General features: G+C 58.6%; 1 protein-coding gene across 1 annotated transcript; it reads left to right on the plus strand.

Moving 5' to 3' along the window:
• Positions 1-632: 632 nt before the first annotated feature.
• On the plus strand, positions 633-20,266 carry LOC144272789 (mitochondrial inner membrane m-AAA protease component AFG3L1-like). Its single transcript, XM_077831102.1, has 17 exons — positions 633-799; positions 1,545-1,632; positions 2,906-2,974; positions 3,460-3,566; positions 5,426-5,575; positions 7,410-7,478; positions 7,862-7,986; positions 8,091-8,361; positions 9,300-9,437; positions 11,314-11,467; positions 11,884-11,991; positions 12,963-13,088; positions 14,206-14,316; positions 15,586-15,701; positions 16,243-16,443; positions 16,565-16,759; positions 17,026-20,266. Exons 1-17 carry the CDS (start codon positions 686-688, stop codon positions 17,242-17,244), a joined length of 2,361 nt encoding a protein of 786 aa, XP_077687228.1. The 5' UTR covers positions 633-685; the 3' UTR covers positions 17,245-20,266.
• The last annotated feature ends 497 nt before the right edge of the window (positions 20,267-20,763 follow it).

Raw genomic sequence — 20,763 nt, forward strand, 5'->3', positions numbered from 1 at the left:
CCACCCCATGCAGTGCAGACATGGCGGGGTAGGAGCTAGCTGGGGTCTGTCTCCAGGGCTGTAATCCCCCCACCCCATGCAGTGCAGACATGGGGGGTAGGAGCTAGCTGGGGTCTGTCTCCAGGAGTGCAATCCCCCCACCCCATGCGGTGCAGACATGGGGGGTAGGAGCTAGCTGGGGTCTGTCTCCAGGGCTGTAATCCCCCCACCCCATGCAGTGCAGACATGGGGGGTAGGAGCTAGCTGGGGTCTGTCTCCAGGAGTGCAATCCCCCCACCCCATGCGGTGCAGACATGGGGGGTAGGAGCTAGCTGGGGTCTGTCTCCAGGGCTGTAATCCCCCCACCCCATGCAGTGCAGACATGGGGGGTAGGAGCTAGCTGGGGTCTGTCTCCAGGAGTGCAATCCCCCCACCCCATGCAGTGCAGACATGCGGGGGCGGGGTATCCATCTCTTGTCCCTGTGCTGGGAGTCCGCTCTGGGCAGGCCGGAACCAAAGGCCCCAGCGCTCGTCCCTACCCGGAATGTCTCGCTGGGACCCCAGGGGCGCCTTTCCGGTCCCTCCCCCGGCGTCAGGCGCTTCCGCCCAAGCCCGGCCCAGGACGAGGGGCAAGGCGCATGTGCACACAGACTTCGCGGGAGTGAACTCTGCGCATGCGCCTCCACGCGCGGCGCACCCGCGGAGAATGGCTCATCGGCTCGCGTCGGGGACTCTGGGGCCGCCTCTCGCTGCCCTGTGGCGAGGGGGCTGCCGGCCGCACGCAGGGGCTGGGCTCAGGGACCGGGCACCGATCCGGCAGGTGAGAGGCGACGGTTTCTTTTCCGGCATTGTCGTAACACGTACGGCTCCGTAGGCCCGTGCAACGGCGCTAACCGTCGCCCCGATGATGTCATCGGGGCGCGCTCCGCGCGGTGATGACGTCCCTGTGGCCGGAGAGAAGCGCTGGTCAGGGGGCGTGGTCTGGTTGTTAGAACGAGGCTGTGGGTGGGAGGGGTGCACAGCTGTGAACGGTGTGAAAGCCCCGCCCCTTGCGCCCTCGGCCCCTCCCCTCCCCTCCCCCCATCGCGGTGCTCTGGGGGGCAGGGCCCGGCCCTCTCCTGCCCCTCCCGGGGTGCTCCGAGTTCTCCAGCTGCCCACAGAGCCGCCCAGGCTTGGCGCCCCCACCCCCAGCTGCATGGAGGCCAGGCCCGTCCTCTGCCAGCCCGGGCACCGAGGCAAGGCCTAGCTCAGCGCCAAGTCTCCCGGGCCCTGCCAGAGCCCGCCCCGAGGGGCTAAGTCAGGGTCCAGCTGAGGAGCACTGCATGCCGGACTGGGGAGGCGGGGCGAGGGTTGCTTTGTGCCTCCTGGCATGCTGGGTCTGCATGGCTCCTACTGTCAGTTAGAGCAGCCTCGGCGCGGCTCTAGTTTACGCGTGGGCGGCCTACGGTCCCAGAAGGCAGTTGGAGCACCCTAGCGCTCTGATCATTCTGTGGGGTGCCTGCCCCCGGAGAGCCAGTACAGTCCTGTGTCGGTGGTGTACGTGAGACTACTCTTTACTGTTCTAGTGGCTCGAGGGGATCCGCACCCTGCAGCAGGACTACCCAGGGAGCAGAGCATCCTCTTGGCAATGGCTCTGCTCAAAACCACCCAAAGGTATGTGTCTCCAGCAAGGCTACCTGTAGGGCCTTTTACTTCACTAGCTTTCTTAGTGTAGATGTGGTTTACAGAGGGATATAGACCTTAAACAAGAAGAGAGCGAATGCAAGCCCCAAGTGAAAGGGGCTTGGGAATGGATTGCAGAACAACACTACACACAGAAGGTGGACTGCTGCTACAGGTCTAAGGATCATTAAAGATCTAAAACAATGGGGACCAGAGATCTGGCTGAACTCCTTGGGTCAGGGATCGATTTTTTGTTCTGTGTTTGTACTTTGTCTGACACCATGGGGTCCTGGGCCGTGATTAGGGCTCCCAGGTGCTACCATAATACACCTAATAGTGTACATCGCTTGGTAGGCCCTGGGCCCATTAATAATAATAATAGCCCCTAGTGATGTTAAAGGGATGTCATCAGCTTAAAAATCACACTTCTGTTTAAGGGTAGGTTTTTTTTAATGTGTGTTTCGGGTAACAGCTGAGATTCTTGTGGCTATAAATCCAGACAAATCGGCAGGGGGACTCGGGCAGGGCCCAAACCTCACTGTAACTCACTTTCTGCAACTGCCTAGATTCAAACTGCTCATGGCCCTTTGATAAGTGTTGTGTTGCAGGGCTCTTGCCTGCTGCCCTGATCTATATTCCCACAAAATCACCTCAAACCTGAATGTTGGGGCACCTTTTCTCCAGAACTCCCCTGTGCAGTGGGATAGTCGAAGGTAACCGATGTGAGCTGAGTGAGTCCCTCTCCTGGCGTAGTCTGCATTCCAGCCTTTGAACCACAGAATGGGGGGATGGATCCCCACTAGAGATCAGGATGTCTTTGTCTGTAGACTTTCAAAGAGTGCAATGCAAGGCATTCCTCTGTGCAGAGACCTTCCCTCTACAGAGGCAGCAACATACTAGCTAGCAGGTGTTTCTTCCTTCCCTTGGATCGATCTGTCCAAGTTAGATCCCAGAAGCAGAGATCTTCTTTCTTGGACAATGCTGTTTGGTAAATAAATGTAAAACTATGTGCTCTAATAATATCTGGTATTGACTGTTGTAACCTCCTTCTCTCCAATTGTGTAGATACTAATCTGCCCCCTGCAGTCCATTCAGAAGGCTGTCATCAAAATCATTTCCCCTCACCTTTTGGTTTTGGTTTAGTGTCTTCCTGGTTTGCCCAGAATCTTTCCCCTATAAAGAGAGGGGGCTCTTTGACTGGACAGTGTCTGTCCAGTGTCACTGTACCTTTAAATAACCAAAACACAATCACTTTCTCTCTAAGGCTTTGAGAAGTATTTTAAGAAGAATGGAAGAAGTTCCGGCCCAGCAGAGGATGCTCACGAGACTAAAGGTAAACAGTCCTAAATCCTCCAGGGCTGGTCCTTAGGTTTTCAAAAGATGCTCAGGAGTGGGAGTTTTAGTGAGGGGCTGGATAGCGATTGCTACAGTGTGGATGTGTGTAAAATACTCGCATAGTCCATGACCATGAGTCAGTACGTTTCCCCACCACCACTTCTCTGAGAATTCAGCCCTTGTCTTGACACCCAACTCTCTCTCTATTCGAGTCCTGCCCACCTCCATAGGATCTGCTGATACACCTCAGTTCAGATCTGTAAAATCCCCATTGCTCTGTAGGTTTCTGAGTACAGTTGGCTTTATCTCACTTGCCCTGTCAACCTCTTTTTAAATATTTTTTCATTAGACCTTCCAAACAGGGCTGGCTTATTTAATAAATGGGCTGGCTGTTCGGCATGTGAATGGGATGAGGAAGTTGGGCTTCTTTATGTCTCTTCTCAAAGCCCATTGTCTGTCTTAACGCACCTTTCTTTTCCCTAGGCCTCCCTGATCCAAAAGCGCTCGGTCATGGGGGAGATGGCGGAGGAGGTGGTGGCAAGAGAGGAGGGAAGAAGGAGGATTCTGGGTGGTGGAGGCGCATGTGGAAGGTCTGTAGCTCTGTTACGGGGCAATGACAGTTAAGGTTCCAGAAGGATTATGTCCCTTCGTTCATTCCGAAAATCCTTCTCCGTCCCCACAGGGTTCATCGCCCTGTCTCTTGCAGGGCAGACTGAATTGCCTGGAAAGTCCCACGTAAATCTCTTCATTAGTTTAGTGGTTCAAGTGACTCCCTGTTTGCAGTGTAAATCTGCTGTCTGGCTCTTCCTTCAGATCGCTCCAGCGTAATGTTCACCACAGTCACTCACCATAACCGTCGCTTTGGACCCTGTGTCCGAAACGTTTCTGTTTGTGCCCCAGCAGCAGCTGTGGGAATACAATATCCATCACAAGCCGCGGATATAATATTCCACAGCAAATCACATACAGGGCTGCAGTGGCCAGGGCTTAGTTGGAATGGGGGCAGGGAAGGGGTGGGGCCTCACAGAAGGGGTGGAGTGGGGGCAGGGCCAGGGCAGTGGGAGGTGGGTGGTCAGTGGTGCGGCCCTCGGCCACATGAGGACTAGTACGTTGGCCCCTCATGGTCATTTGAGTTTGAGATCTGTGATGTAAAGGTTTTCCTGCCAGTCAGACTCACTGCTCCTTGTGTGGGTTTGTTTTTTAAAAACTAGGAAACTCCTAAACACAAACTTAATTAACTCAGGGTTAAGGAAGCTGAAATTGCTGTATAACCCTTAGGTACCATGCCTACCTATAGCATTGCCACTCAAAATACCCAAGCACTGAAGAGACAGGAAATGAGCGATGGCAGGAAATGTTCCCTTGGCTAAGGACAGTATCCATGTGAAAACTCTACAAATGCCAGGGGGAACCTTAGTGCTGGCCCACAGCCCGGACTCACAAGTGAGGGACGTCTGGATTGAAAGAGTTCTTTAGCCTGTCCCGTAGGTCAGGGCGAAGGTGGTGGTTGGAATGTGTAGGGTGAACTTTCTCCTCAGGAGAGTGGTGAATTGATAGAATATTGACATGAGTGATCTGAACTAGTCATTTCCTGTCGCTAATATGTGGGTATTTTAATGGCAGTGCTGTAGTTAGATACGTGACAGAAGTCACTAATTGCATCAGCTTCCTTTTTTCAGAGTCATTGGAGTTTCCTGTGAGGGTTACAAACCTGGATTACAAACCCTTTTGCTTTTTGCCTATAGTAACTAAAAACGGTGCAGAATTTCTCTGTTGGAGGGATCTAGGTATAGTTTTTCTTTCGGGATTAACATTAGCTCTGTGAGACAGTGGCGGGGGGGCTACCTTGGAAAGGACGCATGAATAAAGCTATGTGACATGCAGCTCAGAGCCAGAGGTGTGGCTAGTGAAGACTGTGTGTTCCTTCTGGGTCGGGTGGCCAAGGCATCCTGGGACCTGTACTCTGCAGGCCACACCTCCATGTTCGAGGTGCGAATGGTTGATGTTTCCTGTGGTTTGGTTGGGCAGCACGTCAGATCGGTGCTCAGGCTGCCCGCGCGTCCCTTCTCAGGCAGAGTATGGGGCCCCAGGCCCAACTGCACCCTGGTGCACGAGTACAGGCATTGACTCCAGTCTGATGCACTGGGCTCCAGCTCTACGTGTGAGCACTCAGTGTAGACAGGCTCCGCGTTCGGAGACCAGGGTGGGGCTGCAGCACAGATGCACTGGCTGTTTCTTCACAGTTAGAGCAGTTGTGCACCCCTTTCGAATCTGGTGTGCCAGCAGCCTGCTCTGAATCGTTCAGCAGCACTGTGGGGCTGGCTGTCAGGGCAGGGGGCAGCAGGGAACTGACAGTTGCTCCCAGGCTAATTCTGAATGCTGGGTGTTTATTTCCCAGTTGGAATCAGGCTGCTGACTTTTAGTGTTCTTTCCTTTCCTCCCACCCCAGGGAGAGTTTCCCTGGGATGACAAGAACTTCGGCTACCTGGCTGTCATGGGGGCAGGCGCTGCCGTGGGATTCCTCTATTTTTTTTGGCGAGATCCTGGCAGAGAAATCAACTGGAAGCATTTTGTCCATTACTACTTGGCTAGAGGATTGGTGAGGAAATGTCATCTGTGTGAGTGAGAATGGCTCTCTCCTGGCTCATTGTGCACGTTTTTCCCATTTGTCCACTTGTTACTAGCACAGTGCTTGGGCTACTAAGTCACCTCTGAATCCTGCTGACTTTAGGCTGGGGGAGACCACCCCCAGAGGGCCGCTGGAAAGCAGTGACTATTCAGGCACCATTCTGAGGCTGGAGTCAGGGGGCAACTTCTGTTTTGATCAGGGAGAGCCCCGTTATCAGAGCATGGGCACCCCTTTACTCCCATTCCCCACTTCCTGCCAATTTTTCCCAGAGGACTGGGTGTTACACATCAAATGATCCTGTGCGGGTCCCACACTAGCCCAGGGCTGCCCTTTATCTCTGGCATGTAACTTGCAAGGCCTTGTGTGCTCTGTGCCAACTGCCTCTAAATCCTGGGGCAAGGTCCCTAGGATTTGCGGCAGCTTCATATAACTGGAGGAGACGGATGTATTGAATTAATAATGCAGTCCCTGCCAGAGCCTCTGTTGTTTTATTTTGACTTTGTCTATTTTATGCTGTCTCCAAAATTTCAGTTTTCAGTGTGGCACAAGTTGCCATCCTTAGGGTTCAGAGTTAACACCTCATTAATAATGGGGCGGTTTGAACTTCCAAGTTGTTGTTAAGGTTTTCTGCAGAGTCAGGCAAGCATCTCTGTGTCCATTTATGCTTGGTTCATGTTGTCCAGAGTTTCACCACAACTATGAGGTCTGGAAGGGTCTCAGTGTCTCCGTGTGTCTGTCTAAGGAAGCAGAGATTCTGAGCTCACTTCTCCGATCTGTTCTTATGAGGGGTGCCCCAGAGCGCTCCTGGCCGTCAGTGCTCTGGGCTGGCCACCGACTACATCAGGATAGTGGGGGCTTCTGGGTTGTTGTGTGCACCCTGTGAAGCCTACCTTAAAGCTAGCATATTATGTGAACAGACACCCCACAATTGTTCCCTGGAGACTGACTCTGTGCCCTGCTTTCTTGGGCCCCAGTAATTATGGGAAACCCCAGGTGGGGGCTGGCTCTCTCAGTAAGGCGGCACGTGGAGACTTCCCCAGACCTGTGTCCTGGTGCTGCTCTGCTGTTGGGCTGGGAGCCCCTCGCCACGCCTGCGTAACTGCCCTTGCTGCCCGCTCCCCACACTGCTGATGCCATTCGGCTGGTCCCGGCTGAGGCGCTATTGGGATTGCTGCTGGATGGACAACGCTTAAGAGTTTGTCATGGCTGGGGGGATGAGGGTGGCCTGAGCTTATCACAGGGGCTCTGCCATCCGGGGAGCGTAGACAGGCTTTAATTGCACCCTCCCCTTTCCAGTGGGGTTGGGTTAAAAGGACTGTTGCCTCTGGCTGCCAGATCCCCCAGGGTGTCTGGTAATTACTCCCGGGAGAGCAGCTGCCCCTTTATAAACAAGGGCTGTACCGCCAGGGCGGTGGATGGGGGCTGGCTCTCCAGGGCGGGGGGTGCGATCGGGGGCTGGGGGATGGGTGGTGCAATCGGGGGCTGTACCGCCAGGGCGGGGGACGGGCGGTGCGATCAGGGGCTGGCTCGCCAGGCCGGGGCTGGGGACGGGCGGTGCGATCAGGGGCTGGCTCGCCAGGCCGGGGCTGGGGACGGGCGGTGCGATCAGGGGCTGGCTCGCCAGGCCGGGGCTGGGGACGGGCGGTGCGATCAGGGGCTGGCTCGCCAGGCCGGGACTGGGGACGGGCGGTGCGATCAGGGGCTGGCTCGCCAGGCCGGGGCTGGGGACGGGCGGTGTGATTGCCAGGCCAAGGCTAGGGAGGGGCTGTCTCATCGCCTGCCTGTCTGTCTCTGTCTGTCTTAGGTGGACCGTCTGGAAGTGGTGAACAAACAGTTTGTGCGCGTGGTCCTTGTGCCGGGTGTGACCTCGGAGGTAATGGGATTGTTTCCTAGGTGTGGGGGAGGAGGGGTCTCGGCACAGGCACACAAAGAACTGGGGGAGGACAGGGAAGCCCCCAGGTGAGCATGCCCTGTACAGAGCCCCACAGCACAAGCCGGGCTGCTGGGGCCACAGAGCGTCCCTGCCCCCAGAGTGGAGGCCGTGCGCGCTCTGCATGTTGCTGATGTGCCCAGGGAGGGTGGAGAGGCCTCTGATGCAGCTGCCCTGTGAGATAGCTCAGTGAGTGCAGCAGGCAGGGGGCAGCGCTTGGTCCTGCTGGTGGCTTGTTGGGCCCAGCCGGGGATCCTGCCCATGGGTGGAGGGCGGAGGCCGATGCAGCGACTGACTGGCTCTGGGTCTGTCCCTGGTCCCTGCAGAGATACGTCTGGTTTAACATCGGCAGCGTCGATGCCTTTGAACGGAACCTGGAGACTGCCCAGCTGGAGCTGGGAATGGAAGGCGCTCAGCGGGTCGCAGTGATTTACACCAGGGAGAGTGACGGGTGAGTGCCAGCCGGGGGAGCGGCTGGAGCCCGGGCCGGCTGCGGGCGCTCTGCGGCACCGTTGTTGCTGTGTGACAGTGGCTTGTGCTTCTCTCCCCTCCCAGCACGTTCCTCATGAGCATGGTGCCCACTCTGCTGCTGGTTGGCTTCCTTCTGTTCACTCTGAGACGCGGGCCAATGGGAGCCGGGCGCAGAGGACGAGGGGGCGGGCTCTTCAGCGTTGGCGAGACCACGGCCAAGATCCTGAAAGACAACGTCGACGTGCAGTTCCGAGATGTGGCCGGCTGCGAGGAAGCCAAGCTGGAGATCATGGAGTTCGTGAACTTCCTGAAAAACCCCAAACAATACCAGGACCTGGGCGCCAAGATCCCAAAGGTGCCGTCTCAGGGAGGGGTGGCTGGGTCCCCTCTGCTGAGCTGTTGGAGCGCTGTCCTGGGGGCTCCAAGGGGTCCAGGACCCTGAGCTGAGCTTTGTGACTAACGGAGAAAAGAGTGAGGAAAGGTGGGCCCAAGGAACGGCAGAGGGCAGCTCGTCCAGAGCCGTGGCCTGTGTCCCATGCCTGAGCCGGGCTGCACACGTAGCTCGGCCTACAGATGGGTTCCCTTGTCGCAGACGGCGGGGAGCGTTTATCGGCGTGGTGCGGAGAGGGCGTGCTGCGAGTGCCCGGCTCCGCGAGGAGCACTGAAGCTTTCACAGCTGTGCAGCGGGGACGCTCGGATTCAGGGACGCCCGCCGGGCCGGGCCGGTGCCTCTGGCGTCTGGCACTTGTGGGTTTAGTCGCCTCTCTTTTCCCTGGGATGTCCGTTGGTTACCGCGGGGACGATAATGTCACTGGTGTGGGCGGGTTAGTGGCACCTGTAAGTGCCGGTGAACACGCTGTTTTGAGGCGTAGGAGGCACCAGGGTGTGTGCGGTGCGAGGCGTGGGGGGGTGGGGCAGGGGAGGGGGAGCAGGTGTCTGTGCACGCACATGGACACGCTGTCTCAGCTTCCTTCCCTTGCTGGCCCTGGGAAGCCAGCTCGGAGCCCAGTGACCCGTTCCCCTCGGGCCCTGTGGCACGGCGCCGTCTGGTGATCCTGGGTGCTGTGGAGCCCTGGGGCTGGCAGTGCTGGACTCTGCCGACAGGCGGCCAGGTCTGTCCCTGTCCTGCGGGCCAGGCCTGCTACGAGTGATTCTAGCGGAGGCTGCTGGGAGGGAACCAGTCCCCAGACACGCCCCGGGGCACCAGGTGACAGGGCGCTTGGAGCAGCTTTGGCAGCGTGGCTGCCAGCGGGGTTCTGACGCTAGCGCTGGTCTCTGTTGTCTCTGCTGCAGGGTGCTGTGCTCACGGGCCCACCAGGCACCGGGAAAACCCTCCTGGCCAAAGCAACGGCGGGAGAAGCCAACGTTCCCTTCATCTCGGTGAATGGCTCGGAGTTCCTGGAGATGTTTGTGGGTGTGGGGCCCGCCCGGGTAAGTCTGCGGCAGCGCGGCTCACAAGGGCTCCCCAGGGGAAGCGCAAGTCCCTTCTGCAGGGGTCATCTCTGGTGTTGGAGCTAGATGGTGGGGGTGGCTCTCAGCTGCCATGAGAGCCTGCGGAGCATGGGTCTCCCTGGGTGGTGGCAGGACAGGAAGGCAGCTGGGCTCCAGCCTCTCTTCCAGTACTGGCTCTTTGCCTCCTGTCTGGGGCTGGGCAGGCAAGGGCTGGCTGGGTGCAGGGCTCCCACTTGCAGCAGCTGCGTGTCACAGAGTCCATGGGTGATGCTCTGGAACTGCTCCCTACGAAGCCAGGCAGGACTCTGGGGGGGTCTCCTCTCTGGGAGCAGACTGTCTGCAGGGCAAAAAGCTCACACAGCTTCCACCTTCCTGGGTCTGACCGCAGAGCATTCAGCATCCTCTGCCCCTCCGTGCGCTTCTCACAGCGAGTCCGCCCAGGCGGGGTCCTGGGGAAGACAGAGGGTCCTGCACCCCATCTCTGCAGTCAGACGTGACCATCAGCCAGCCAGTAAAACAGAGGTTTATTAGATGACAGGAACATGGTCTAAAACAAAGCTTGTAGGTACAGGGACCAGGACCCCTCAGCCGGGTCCATTTTGGGGGCAGTGAGCCAGACAACCACGTCTGCACTTCAGTCTTCCTCCCCAGCCAGCCCCAAACAGACTCACCCTCCAGCCCCTTCTCCTCTGGGCTTTGTCCCTTTCCCGGGTCAGGAGGTCACCGGATTCCTTTGTTCTCCAACCCTTTAGCTCTCACTTTGCTGGGGGGAAGGGCCCAGGCCATCAGTTGCCAGGAAACAGGGAGCTGGCCATGCACATTGTGTAAAGAGTTGTCACTTTGGATGGGCTATCACCAGCAGGAGAGTGAATTTGTGTGGGGGGGGTGGAGGGTGAGAAAACCTGGATTTGTGCTGGAAATGGCCTAACCTGAAGATTACTTTAGATAAGCTATTACCAGCAGGACAGTGGGGTGGGAGGAGGTATTTTTTCATATTCTCTGTGTATATATAAAGTCTGCTGCAGTTTCCACGGTATGCATCTGATGAAGTGAGCTGTAGCTCACGAAAGCTCATGCTCAAATAAATTGGTTAGTCTCTAAGGTGCCACAAGTACTCCTTTTCTTTCTGCGAATACAGACTAACACGGCTGTTACTCTGAAACCTGTCATTAGCACAGGAAGGAGGCACATTTTAGCCACTGGAGCCGGCACTGGTGGTTCTGAGCAGGCCGTGAAGGGATGGCTTGGGACTTTCCTCCCCCGACAAGCGTAGCTGCTCCTGCTGACCCATCGTCACCCCCTTGTGCAAGGCTGGCTCAAGGGTTGGGGGAGAAGATATGTGCGCCATGGGGCATCTCTGGGTCCCATCCCACCAGCCTCCTGCTGCAGTGGAGAGCCCAGCAGCATGGTCCTTTCAGCCCGAGCCATCAGTTCCCACTGGTTCTATTCCCAAGGCTCTTTGCAAGGAGAAAGGAGTCTCGGGCAAAAGCTGGGCCTGGCTCCTCCAGGCCCAGGGCAGCTGCGTTAGCCGCAGGCTCATGTGAGCCCCCTTGGCTCGTTGGTGCTTCGGGACAGCGCATGCACTGCACGGGCTGATGGGCCGGGGCTGCAGGGAGGGGTTAGCTTGGTGCTGTTGTCCTCCTCCCACCTCAGCCCTGGCGGGAGCATCCCAGACCAGTCAGAGCCGTGCCTCGGGAGCCTCCGGACGCTCCGTCTCTGGGGACAATGGTGCGGAGAGGGTGACTGGCTCTGCAGAGCCCCTGCTGAATCCCATCCCTGCGGAAAGGCAGTGGCCAGTGGAGGCCTGTCTGGAGCCTTGGAACCCCAGTGGACCCATTGCATGTGGCTGTTTCAGGTTCGGGACATGTTTGCCTTGGCCCGCAAACATGCCCCCTGCATCCTGTTCATCGATGAGATCGACGCTGTCGGTCGGAAGCGGGGCCGGGGGAACTTCGGGGGGCAGAGCGAGCAGGAGAACACCCTGAACCAGCTGCTGGTCGAAATGGACGGTGAGTGAGATTAGGGTTGGAAGAGACCTCAGGAGGTATCTAGTCCAACCCCCTGCTCCAAGCAGGACCAACCCCAACTAAAGCAGCCTGCGGCAGGGCATCAGGGCGCTCCTTAGAAAGTCGCTGGTAATGCCCCAGCCCAGAGTGCCGGGTGCTCCCAGACATGCCAGGGCGAGGGGCGCTGCACGGCTGCTCAGAGCCTAAATAGTGGCTTTTGCTCAAAGCTAGTGAAAGCAGAAGGTCTGGCTTGAGCAGTGGAATCTGTCTGGCCTACTGGGCCCACACAGCAATACAGCTGTGAGCCCCTCACAGCCTGCTGGGCAGTCCAAGCCCTCCCAGTCTCCTGTGCATTTTGCTTGTTCCCTTCCCCCCTGTCCTCTGCCGGTATCTGTGTGACCTCCTCCCACTCTGTTTAGGGTTCAACTCCAGCACCAACGTGGTGGTGCTCGCAGGAACAAATCGCCCAGACATTCTGGACCCTGCGCTGATGAGACCAGGGCGCTTTGACCGTCAGATTTACATTGGTAATGTCTGCCACGCCTAACCCAGGCAGCTTCGGGCTCTGCCCTCCTCCCTTGCTCCCCAGCCTAGACTTGATCATTAGTGGTAGAGAAAAGAACTGTCTTGCCCTACAGCTGCTAACGCTGCCTTCACAAAGCCAGGGGACCAGCTGCTGAGCCACTGAGTGTGGGGTGGGGAGATCTGGTTCTCGCCTTGCCTGGTGTGGGGAGCCTGCTGCCCTGTGGAGCAGATTGAATTTCCCCCAGCTTGGCTGGAAGTTGCAGGATCTGTGTAAACATGGAGTTCCATGAGAGTTGCAAGGAGTTGGGGGAGCCCAGCGGGGGTTAATGTAAAACGGGCAGGGCTGGAAGCAAGACCAACCCTGGCCTGGTAGATCTGTTACTGCAGGCCCCTGTGGTGGGGTGTGCAAGATCCCAGTGCCAAAGGGGGTCATGGGCAACACTGATACCATCTCGGCTCACGCTGCACAGGGCTCTGGGCAGCGGCTTGTGGGACTGGGGGCTCTAGCTGTCCTCGGGGCAGCTGCTGTTGTAAACAGGCCTTTGCCACTAGGCAGCCCAGCCCGGCAAGTGTCACTGGGGGCGTTACAGAGTTTGGGGGCGTTCTGTGCACCTTCAAGTCCCCCAGCCGTTTCCGAACCATCCTGGCTGTGTGGTGTCGCTGTGGGGCTGTTATGCAGCCCGTGGGGTCTCTGCAGCGATCTCTGTACGTTGTGCGGCTGGAGGTGCTCTGGATACAGGCATCGCTGTCGTGTCAGGGAAACAGGGACACTTCCGGGCGGCTGACTGTAAATAAAGATGGCTGTGAGTGTTCTCTTCCAACCCGGGGCAGAAAAGGCCCCTAACTAGTGAGTCCAGTGTGGCGAGGATACAAGGTGGTGGGGAGAAGACGTCCCTGTGGAGAGCTTGTGTGGAAGTAGGAGCCCTGCATTATTCGGTTCTGAAACAGCCTCTCTGGCTCTGTTCTCACCCAGGTCCGCCTGATATCAAAGGCAGAGCATCCATCTTTAAGGTCCACCTCCGGCCCCTGAAACTGGAGGAAAGCGTCAGCAGAGACGCCCTGGCTCGGAAATTGGCTGCATGGACTCCAGGATTCACTGGTGTGTGGCCGGGAAATACCAAGTGGGAGGAGGCGTGGGGGGAGGGAGCTGTAGCAACTGGCTGATCTGCTGTGATGGGAGGACAGATGCCAAGGGGCTCTGGAAGTACCTAGACAAAGCAGCTGTGAGCCTCCTGCCGTTATGGACATGGTCATGAGCTGCACAGTAAATATTCACTGCAGCCTTCCAGCTCCAGCAGGGTTCAATACATGGTGAACTGGAGTCACTGTTTTCTTCTGTCTCTGCTGCAGAGGGCTGAGTTAGCGCGTCTGCATGCTGCCCCCATGGCAGAAGGCAGCCAGGCCTCGCCCTGTTCTGCAGGACGGCAGAGGGATCCCGGTGCTGCCCCACGTTCTCTCGGTCTTGGTCCCATTTCGGCTGTGAATGGGACCGTCCCCCACGCACTGGTCCTTTCTCGGTGGGGTGTGACGTGTGCACACAGGCGGGGACGAGAATGCTGCAGTGCTGCTAGGCCAGAGGACTCGCCTCGGCTATTCCTGAGCTGTGTTCGTATGCACCACTCTGTCCAGAGCGCCCCCCTCAGTCAGGTGTGCTTGGTGGGGGTTCCACCTTCCTTGGAGCCCCAGGGACTGGAGCTGGGATACCTGAGCAGAGGGGCCGTGGTCTGCCTGGCCGGTCCTGCTGCTGGAATTGTGCTGCGGGGGGGCGTTAGCCAAGTGGAGGGTGGCGGGAGCCTGTTAGCTGTGTGTGAATGGCGGGGCAGCGCAGCTCTGCGGGTGCCAGTGAGGCAGGGTGACTGAGGAGTCCAGCACCCTCCTCTGAGGGGACTTGGGGTGAAGCAGCAGCCTCCCAGCAGGGGGTTCAGTCAAGTTCCAGCCCCGCAAAGCCCTACGCCCCGAGAGCTCCTGTGCCTGGGAGCCCAAGTGCTGCACCGGCGCCGGGTTTGCTGCTCGACACCCAGAGCCCGGGCAGCCTGGGGGACGCGGGTCAGCTCCTGTGGTGCCCCGTGCCACTGAGGTAGCGCTCACCCTGCTGGCCGTTTCTCACTGTGACTGTCCTGAGCCATGGCTGCGGGGCGCTCCAGCCACCTTGGCTTGTCTGGGCTCCTCACGTGTGCGTGGGGACTAGGCTGATGGCCTGGCCCTCCTGTCCATAGGTGCTGACATCTCCAACGTCTGCAACGAGGCTGCCTTGATTGCCGCTCGCCACTTGAATCCCTCTGTTGCCGAGAAGCACTTCGAGCAGGCCATCGAGAGAGTCATCGGGGGTGAGGCCAGCTCGGAGCTCTGCTGGGGGATGCGGCTACAGGGGGGTTCTGGGAACCACGCAGGGCGTGACTGGCTGCTGCAGCTTGCTTTGGCCCTGCGCACAGCCAGTCAGCTCTGCTGCTAGAGCAGAGACTGACTCAGAAGGTTCGGGGCTTCTGCTGAGCCTGGCAGACGATGCGCTAGGCAAGGTGGGGTTCTCCAGGGCCCTGGGGCTCAGCCCAGGCTCAACTGGTGGTCAGGCCCTGCTCCCAGCTGAGGGGAAGGAAGAGTCCTAGGGGGATGCCCAGGCACTTCTCTTAGGGGGCGTTGCTGTCGGGGAGCCACCTCTGGTGCTGTCAGGAAGTCGACTCTGTGTCCCCCGTACTTGGCTTAGGGGTGATGCTCCTCCTCCCCCTGCCCCCCCGCCTAGGAGCTAAGCTGAGCACACTCCTGCTAGCCTGGGAACGCAATGGGTGGGTCCCTGCAGGGTGAGGGTAGCATCTGCAGAGCTTCCCAGGCATGGCACAAAGAGCCACGTGCTCCCTGGGGAGTCTCAGCCAAGCGGGGAAGAATCGTGGGCTGCAGCTGATGGAGGAGGCTGAGGTGCTGGAATGAAAAGCACCAAGTTTTCCCCAGGGGATGGAAAGCAGCAGGGCTGCTGGGCCGTGTGCAAACCCCAGCGCTGCTGCCCCAGCCCTCTGCAGCCTCAGCCTGCTGAGCTAACGGTCGTGCAGCTCCTGGGCCTGCAGTGGCTCTGAACAGCGCTTCCAGCCATCCAGAACTCGGCCCAGCCCCGCAGAAGAGGTGCTCGAGTGAATGAACGTTCAGGGTCCCTTCCTGCGCTCTATCTTCCCGTCCTCCCACGCAGCCGGGAGTATCCAGGGGTTCCTTGTCTTCCTCCTGTGGCCCCTCCAATCACCACAGCATCAACTTACCTCCTGGCAGTGCTGTGAGCTCCTAACCCCTGAGCTTGTGTTCTAGAAACCCACGCAGAGAGCTGGCAGCTCCCATGGCCAGGCACATCCCTCTAGGGGGGAAATGTGAGGGGCCAGTGCCTCCCCTGAGCCTAAAGAGCAGGCTGGGCCTCGGGAATCATCCCTAGCCAGCGAGCCAAGGCCCCAGGTGCTGTCCCTGGCTCGGAAAGGAGAGGAGTGGGGTTCTCCCTTCTGGGTGTTGTGGACACGGCTGGGTTTGTTTCACTGGGTCAGGGGGCTTTCTGGCTCCCAGCTATGGGGTCCTGGTACCTGTCTACCCATGAGTGTCGCTGACTCTCCCGAACCTGTGTCCAGGTCTTGAGAAGAAGACCCAGGTTCTGCAGCCGAACGAGAGGACCACAGTGGCCTATCACGAAGCTGGACATGCCGTGGTGGGGTGGTTCCTGGAGCATGCTGATCCCCTGCTGAAGGTTTGTGTCTAGCCTGCTCCCGCTTCCCAGTGGCAGCCTGACAGGGCTTTCCCATTGCTCTGGCCTCGAGCCTGGCGGATCTGGAACTTCACAACACTCCCTCCCGAAGCGTGACCGGCAGGGGGCTCAGGTCAGGATGAGGAGCTGGCAGCACGGATGGGCCCGCTCTGTTGACTGGATTATACCCTCAGTGCCAGATGGCTGTGGAGGCTGTTGAACATTTTGGTTGTGCCTCAGGCCACCCTCCCCTGGAGGAGAGCGCCGCTGGGTGCTGGGCACCACGCAGGCAGCGTTGCGGACCCCTCCCTTGCACTGACCGTGTCAAGTGCATTCATTGTCTGCCGGGCTGTTCTGGGAAGAGCATGCTCGTTCTCAGGCCCCCTTCTGGCCAGCTCTGGTGTCTCCGGATAAAAGCCGGGCCCAAGGGGTGCTCCCGCAGGGGAGGCGGGGGTGGCCCCAGCATTCCCTCTCGCAGGCAGATTCTAGAATCCGGGAGCCGTGGCGGCGGGGCCAGTCTCACCAGGTGCCTCGTGTCTTGCAGGTGTCCATCATCCCCAGGGGCAAGGGGCTCGGCTACGCGCAGTACCTGCCCCGGGAGCAGTACCTGTACACCAGGGAGCAGCTGTTCGATCGCATGTGCATGATGCTGGGCGGCAGGGTGGCGGAGCAGCTGTTCTTCGGGCGCATCACCACGGGCGCTCAGGACGACTTGAGGAAGGTGACGCAGAGCGCCTATGCCCAGGTAACGCCCAGAGCCAGGAGTGTGGTGGCACCATGCTGCCAGGTGTCTCTGCCCGGGGGATGGGGACGGCTCCGCTCGTCCCCGTGGAGCTAGCCAGCTTAGCGGGGCTGCTCTCTTCCAGATCGTCCAGTTTGGGATGAGTGACAAGCTGGGCCAGGTCTCCTTCGACTTCCTGCGGCAGGGCGAGATGCTCGCAGAGAAACCATACAGCGAGGCGACGGCCCAGCTGATAGACGAGGAGGTCCGAAGCCTCATCAACTCTGCATACGAAAGGACCCGGGAGCTACTGACGCGGTGTCACGACCAGGTGGAGAAGGTACGTGAACGGCCCCGGTCCATGCCCCAGGGGCGCCAGCACAGGGGCCTCTGGTGGCCGGTTGCACAATCAGCCGCTGGATGGTTAGCTCCTCCCACGCTGGCATGGGACACCCTGAGGGGAGGGGAGAGAGCATGCTGGAGCTGCACACGGCATTTGCCTGTAGGGAAGTGTGCGACTTGTGGCAGGGAACATGTCCCTGCCTTCCCAGTGCAGAGGCTGGATGGCTGAGGAATCGGGCTGTGATGATTTTATTTTCCCCACAGGTAGGAAAGCGTCTCCTGGAGAAAGAAGTGCTGGAGAAAGTGGACATGGTTGAATTGCTTGGCCCCAGGCCCTTTGCAGAGAAATCCACCTATGAGGAGTTTGTAGATGGCACCGGGAGCTTGGACGAAGACACCTCCCTCCCAGAGGGCCTGAAGGACTGGAACTGCGAGAGAGATGAGGAGAGCCAGGAGGAGAGAGCACGGGAGAGCACCTCCTAGCAGTGAGAGCCAGAGCTGCTGCCAGCCCTTGCCGCTGGGTGGGCCCCGGTCTCCAGGGACCCTTTCTGAGTGCGTCCCCTGGTGATACTGCTGACACTGGACAGAGCCATCCAGGAGGCCGGAGCAGGAGCGAGGCTGTCTGTAAATAGGAACAGCGGACAAGGCCCCTGCACTGCCGTGGTAGGGCTGGTGCACTGGCTTTCCCTCTGAAAGCTGTGGGTCCCGTCCTCTCCTCTCCCCAGCGGCCATCCTATGGCCTGGCTGGCTGACACCCGGTCAGGACAAGTGCTCGTTCCCACTGGCCGGTACAGCAGCTGCTTTCTTGGTGCTCATGGCCCAGTCTCTGTGGGCCTGTTCAGTCTGTGCAGGGTGGATGGAGCATGCTCCTACCAGCTTCCACCTCTCCCCAGTAGCTGTCCCAAAGCCAGCAACCCTGGAGGGTGCTGGAAGGACTCCCCAGCCATGGGGCGGAGGCTGGGAGCCCAGGCGAGCAGTAGGGTGAGCTGTCCAGGAGCCAGCTCTCCTCTGATTAGCGACTCTGTCTAGGATGTGGTTACCCTAGTGCTACCACAGCATCCTCCCCGACTGTAACCCCCCCCCAGCACAGCCAGCCCTGTATGAGGGAGGCCAAGGATCCCGGGGCATGTCCTATGGCTCCCTGGGGCGTTAGAAGAGTCAACGCCAAAGCGGAGGGGAGGGTGCGCAGACGGGGCAAGATCCTCCCCTGCGAGTTCCTGTCCTCAGTGCCTTCCATGCAGCCTTTGCAGGTTTGCAGCCGCACTCCCGTGAAGTCCTGCTTTGCCCTCGTATCCCTGTGCATAGGCAGTGACTGAGCAAGGAGAGAGGTCTAGGAGACGAGCCAGAACAAGTCCAAAGAGCCTTTCTACCAGGCGCGTGTGGCCGCGGCTCTGAAAGAGCCTACCTGTGGGAGGTCACTGCAGGGCTAGGCTGAGAAAGGCCCCCCCTTCGCCTGAGGCACCCGGCTCCAGGGGAGCCAAGAGCTCCGTGGAAATGGGCTAACAAAATGGTGCTAATTAAGTGACGCTGCTGTGGGCTCTGCCCCCTAGCCTGGCCCACCCACCCTGTTGGACGTTGGCAGGAGTAACTCTGGCCCTGTAGGACTCAGTGAGTCGTCGGGCAGTGTGGGGTGCTGGTAGTCGGAAGTTCCCCAGCTCAGACCCCTGTTCTGGGGGGTTGTGACTGGCCGTGTGAGTTCCTGGGGGCCTGGCAGTGGGTCTCTTGGCCTGGGGTGTCTTTATGGCACCTATAGCCATGTGTCAAAGCAGAGTAGCTGTTGGCCCAGACGTGCCTGGGCTAGATCCTCTCTCCGGGCGGGGCGTTCCTAGCTCAGGCCGATGGGGTGGAAAGGGAGGCCTAGCTTCTAAAAGCTGAGACGTGGATTCCTTCCTTGCGTCAAGCCTGTGCCCTGACAGGGCGTGGACTTTGCCTGCCATGCCTACCTTGCGTGCAGGGGATAGATGGAGCCTGGGTGCGGCACTGCTCTGGCATGGCGGAGCTTTGCGTTTGGGCCCTGTGCCATGGCAGTTCAGAAGGTGACGTTTTCGTGGTGGGAGGCAGCTTTGCAAATGGCCTGTGCTGCCTGGCAGGCAGGGCTTCCCTAGCGCCGGTGCCGTGCTTCACTCCTGCCCCGCCTGCCCCTCAGCCAGGAACACAACCGAAAGATTGCGGCACCTCCCACTGCTGGAGGAGGCCGCTTCAGCCAGGCCGCTGGATGGCAGCCGTAGTGCCTTCCCCTGCAGCCATCGGCGTTTAGCTTTGGTGTCCCTTTACTCCCATTTCACGAAGGCAAATGCAGACAGCATAACCCTCATCTGTTACGTTGACATCCCCCTCTGCCTGGTCTAGTCACTTCCCCTGGCTGCAGGAGGGTCAAGCTCAGCTATTCACCCCTGGGAGCATGTTCCAGCCTTCTTGGGCTTAGGAACTGCAGTCCATACTCCAGAGCCGGGTTTGCTCCTTGCCTCCAGGACCCACTGTCTGGGGGGCAGAGCTGGTCATATCTGCGTGGGGGGTGGAGGGGAGCACTGACTCTCAGAGCCCGGGTCAACGGACTCGGGATGGTGCTATGGAGCTAAAACTACCAGTCTAGATGTGCCAGGCTCTCCTGGAAGCATTTCACATTCATGTCACTCCGACAGGGATGTGCTCTGCTGGCTAAGCAGCTACTGTCAGTCATTTCCGCCCCTTGTCTGCTAGCTGTCCTCTGCGGTTCTCTGACATTTGCCGCTTCCAAAACACAAGAAGCTGGTACCCTGCAGCTCTCCTCTGACTAGGGCCTGCGGAAAAGGCCCTGGCTTACTCAGCAGAGCTGCCCACTGTTTGTTCCAAGTCGGATCTGCTGACTAGCGGTGAGAAAAGCATTTACTGCCTTTTACTCCCGAAGGACCAGGACCACATTGTGCTAGGCACGAAATTCAGTCTGTTACGCCACTGGAAACAACAGGCCTGCGCTAATGGCACAAAGGGCATCATGTGAAGGCAGGGGGAATTACATGCCTGGTGTTAATGTACCCTGGAGCCCCACCATTCCTGTGGCTGATGAAGGGAAGAATCCTGCTTGATGTTCAGATGGCAGGCTGAGTTTGGGGCACTGGCAGTTAGACAAATCAGACCTTTGCTTGTAAATGGAGCCCTCTGAATTTGACTCACCACCCATAAACATGAGCCACTCTGATGGAATCCCTTTGTGACATTGCCACGGCACTGCGGCTGTCCTGCCTTCCTTTCCAGTGGTGCCATGCAGGTAGGGAGCAAGGAGGGAAGGAGAAGATGGAGCTGACTATAATTATTATTTATAATGTATTTCTTTTCACGTGGTCTAGCTGGCGTAGCAATGTGTGCTTGGGAGGGGGAGGGCAGCACGAAGGAAAACTAGCTTTATCGTTGTCTCCGGCGATCCAGCCACGTGTCCAGACCCCCTTTACCACTTTGATAACTGCAGAGTTGTGATTTCTAATGCAGGGTGCCAAATAAACCCAACCCCACGTGTGGTGAGGGATCATTCCCTGTGTCAGCACTTTCCTTTCTCCACCAGCCTGAGTGACTGGGCCCCAAGCACGTGTGACCAGCTGAATGGCTGCAGGTGAGGAGCACAGCAGGTCCCAGGGGAGCATTGGACCTGAGGCCCTGGTGAAGGGACTGGAATACCAGGGTATGCAGGACAAATTCCCTCCTGCCCCACCTCTGGCCAGTGCTTTAACCCTCTGCATAAATGCCCAAATTAGGCATCAAATCCCATGTCCACCCAAGTGAGAGTTCACAGTTCTTGTTGAGGGATCTGCCTGCAACAGCCACTGCTTTTGACTCAAAGGAGCATTATCCCTGGAGAGGGGCTCTGAGGGGACTGACCCTTGCTGTGCAGAGGGGTGGGGGAGATGGACCTGGGAAGTCCCATTCAAGCCCACCTGGGTGATGAGTGATGTTTTTACTCCCAGCTGGTCCCCTAAGCAGGTCTGGGGGTTCAGCTCTGTGGTCTGTGATGAGCGTGACTAAAGAACA

Source organism: Eretmochelys imbricata, chromosome 12 (assembly GCF_965152235.1).
Source record: "Eretmochelys imbricata isolate rEreImb1 chromosome 12, rEreImb1.hap1, whole genome shotgun sequence".
In the NCBI taxonomy this organism is placed as follows: domain Eukaryota; kingdom Metazoa; phylum Chordata; order Testudines; family Cheloniidae; genus Eretmochelys; species Eretmochelys imbricata.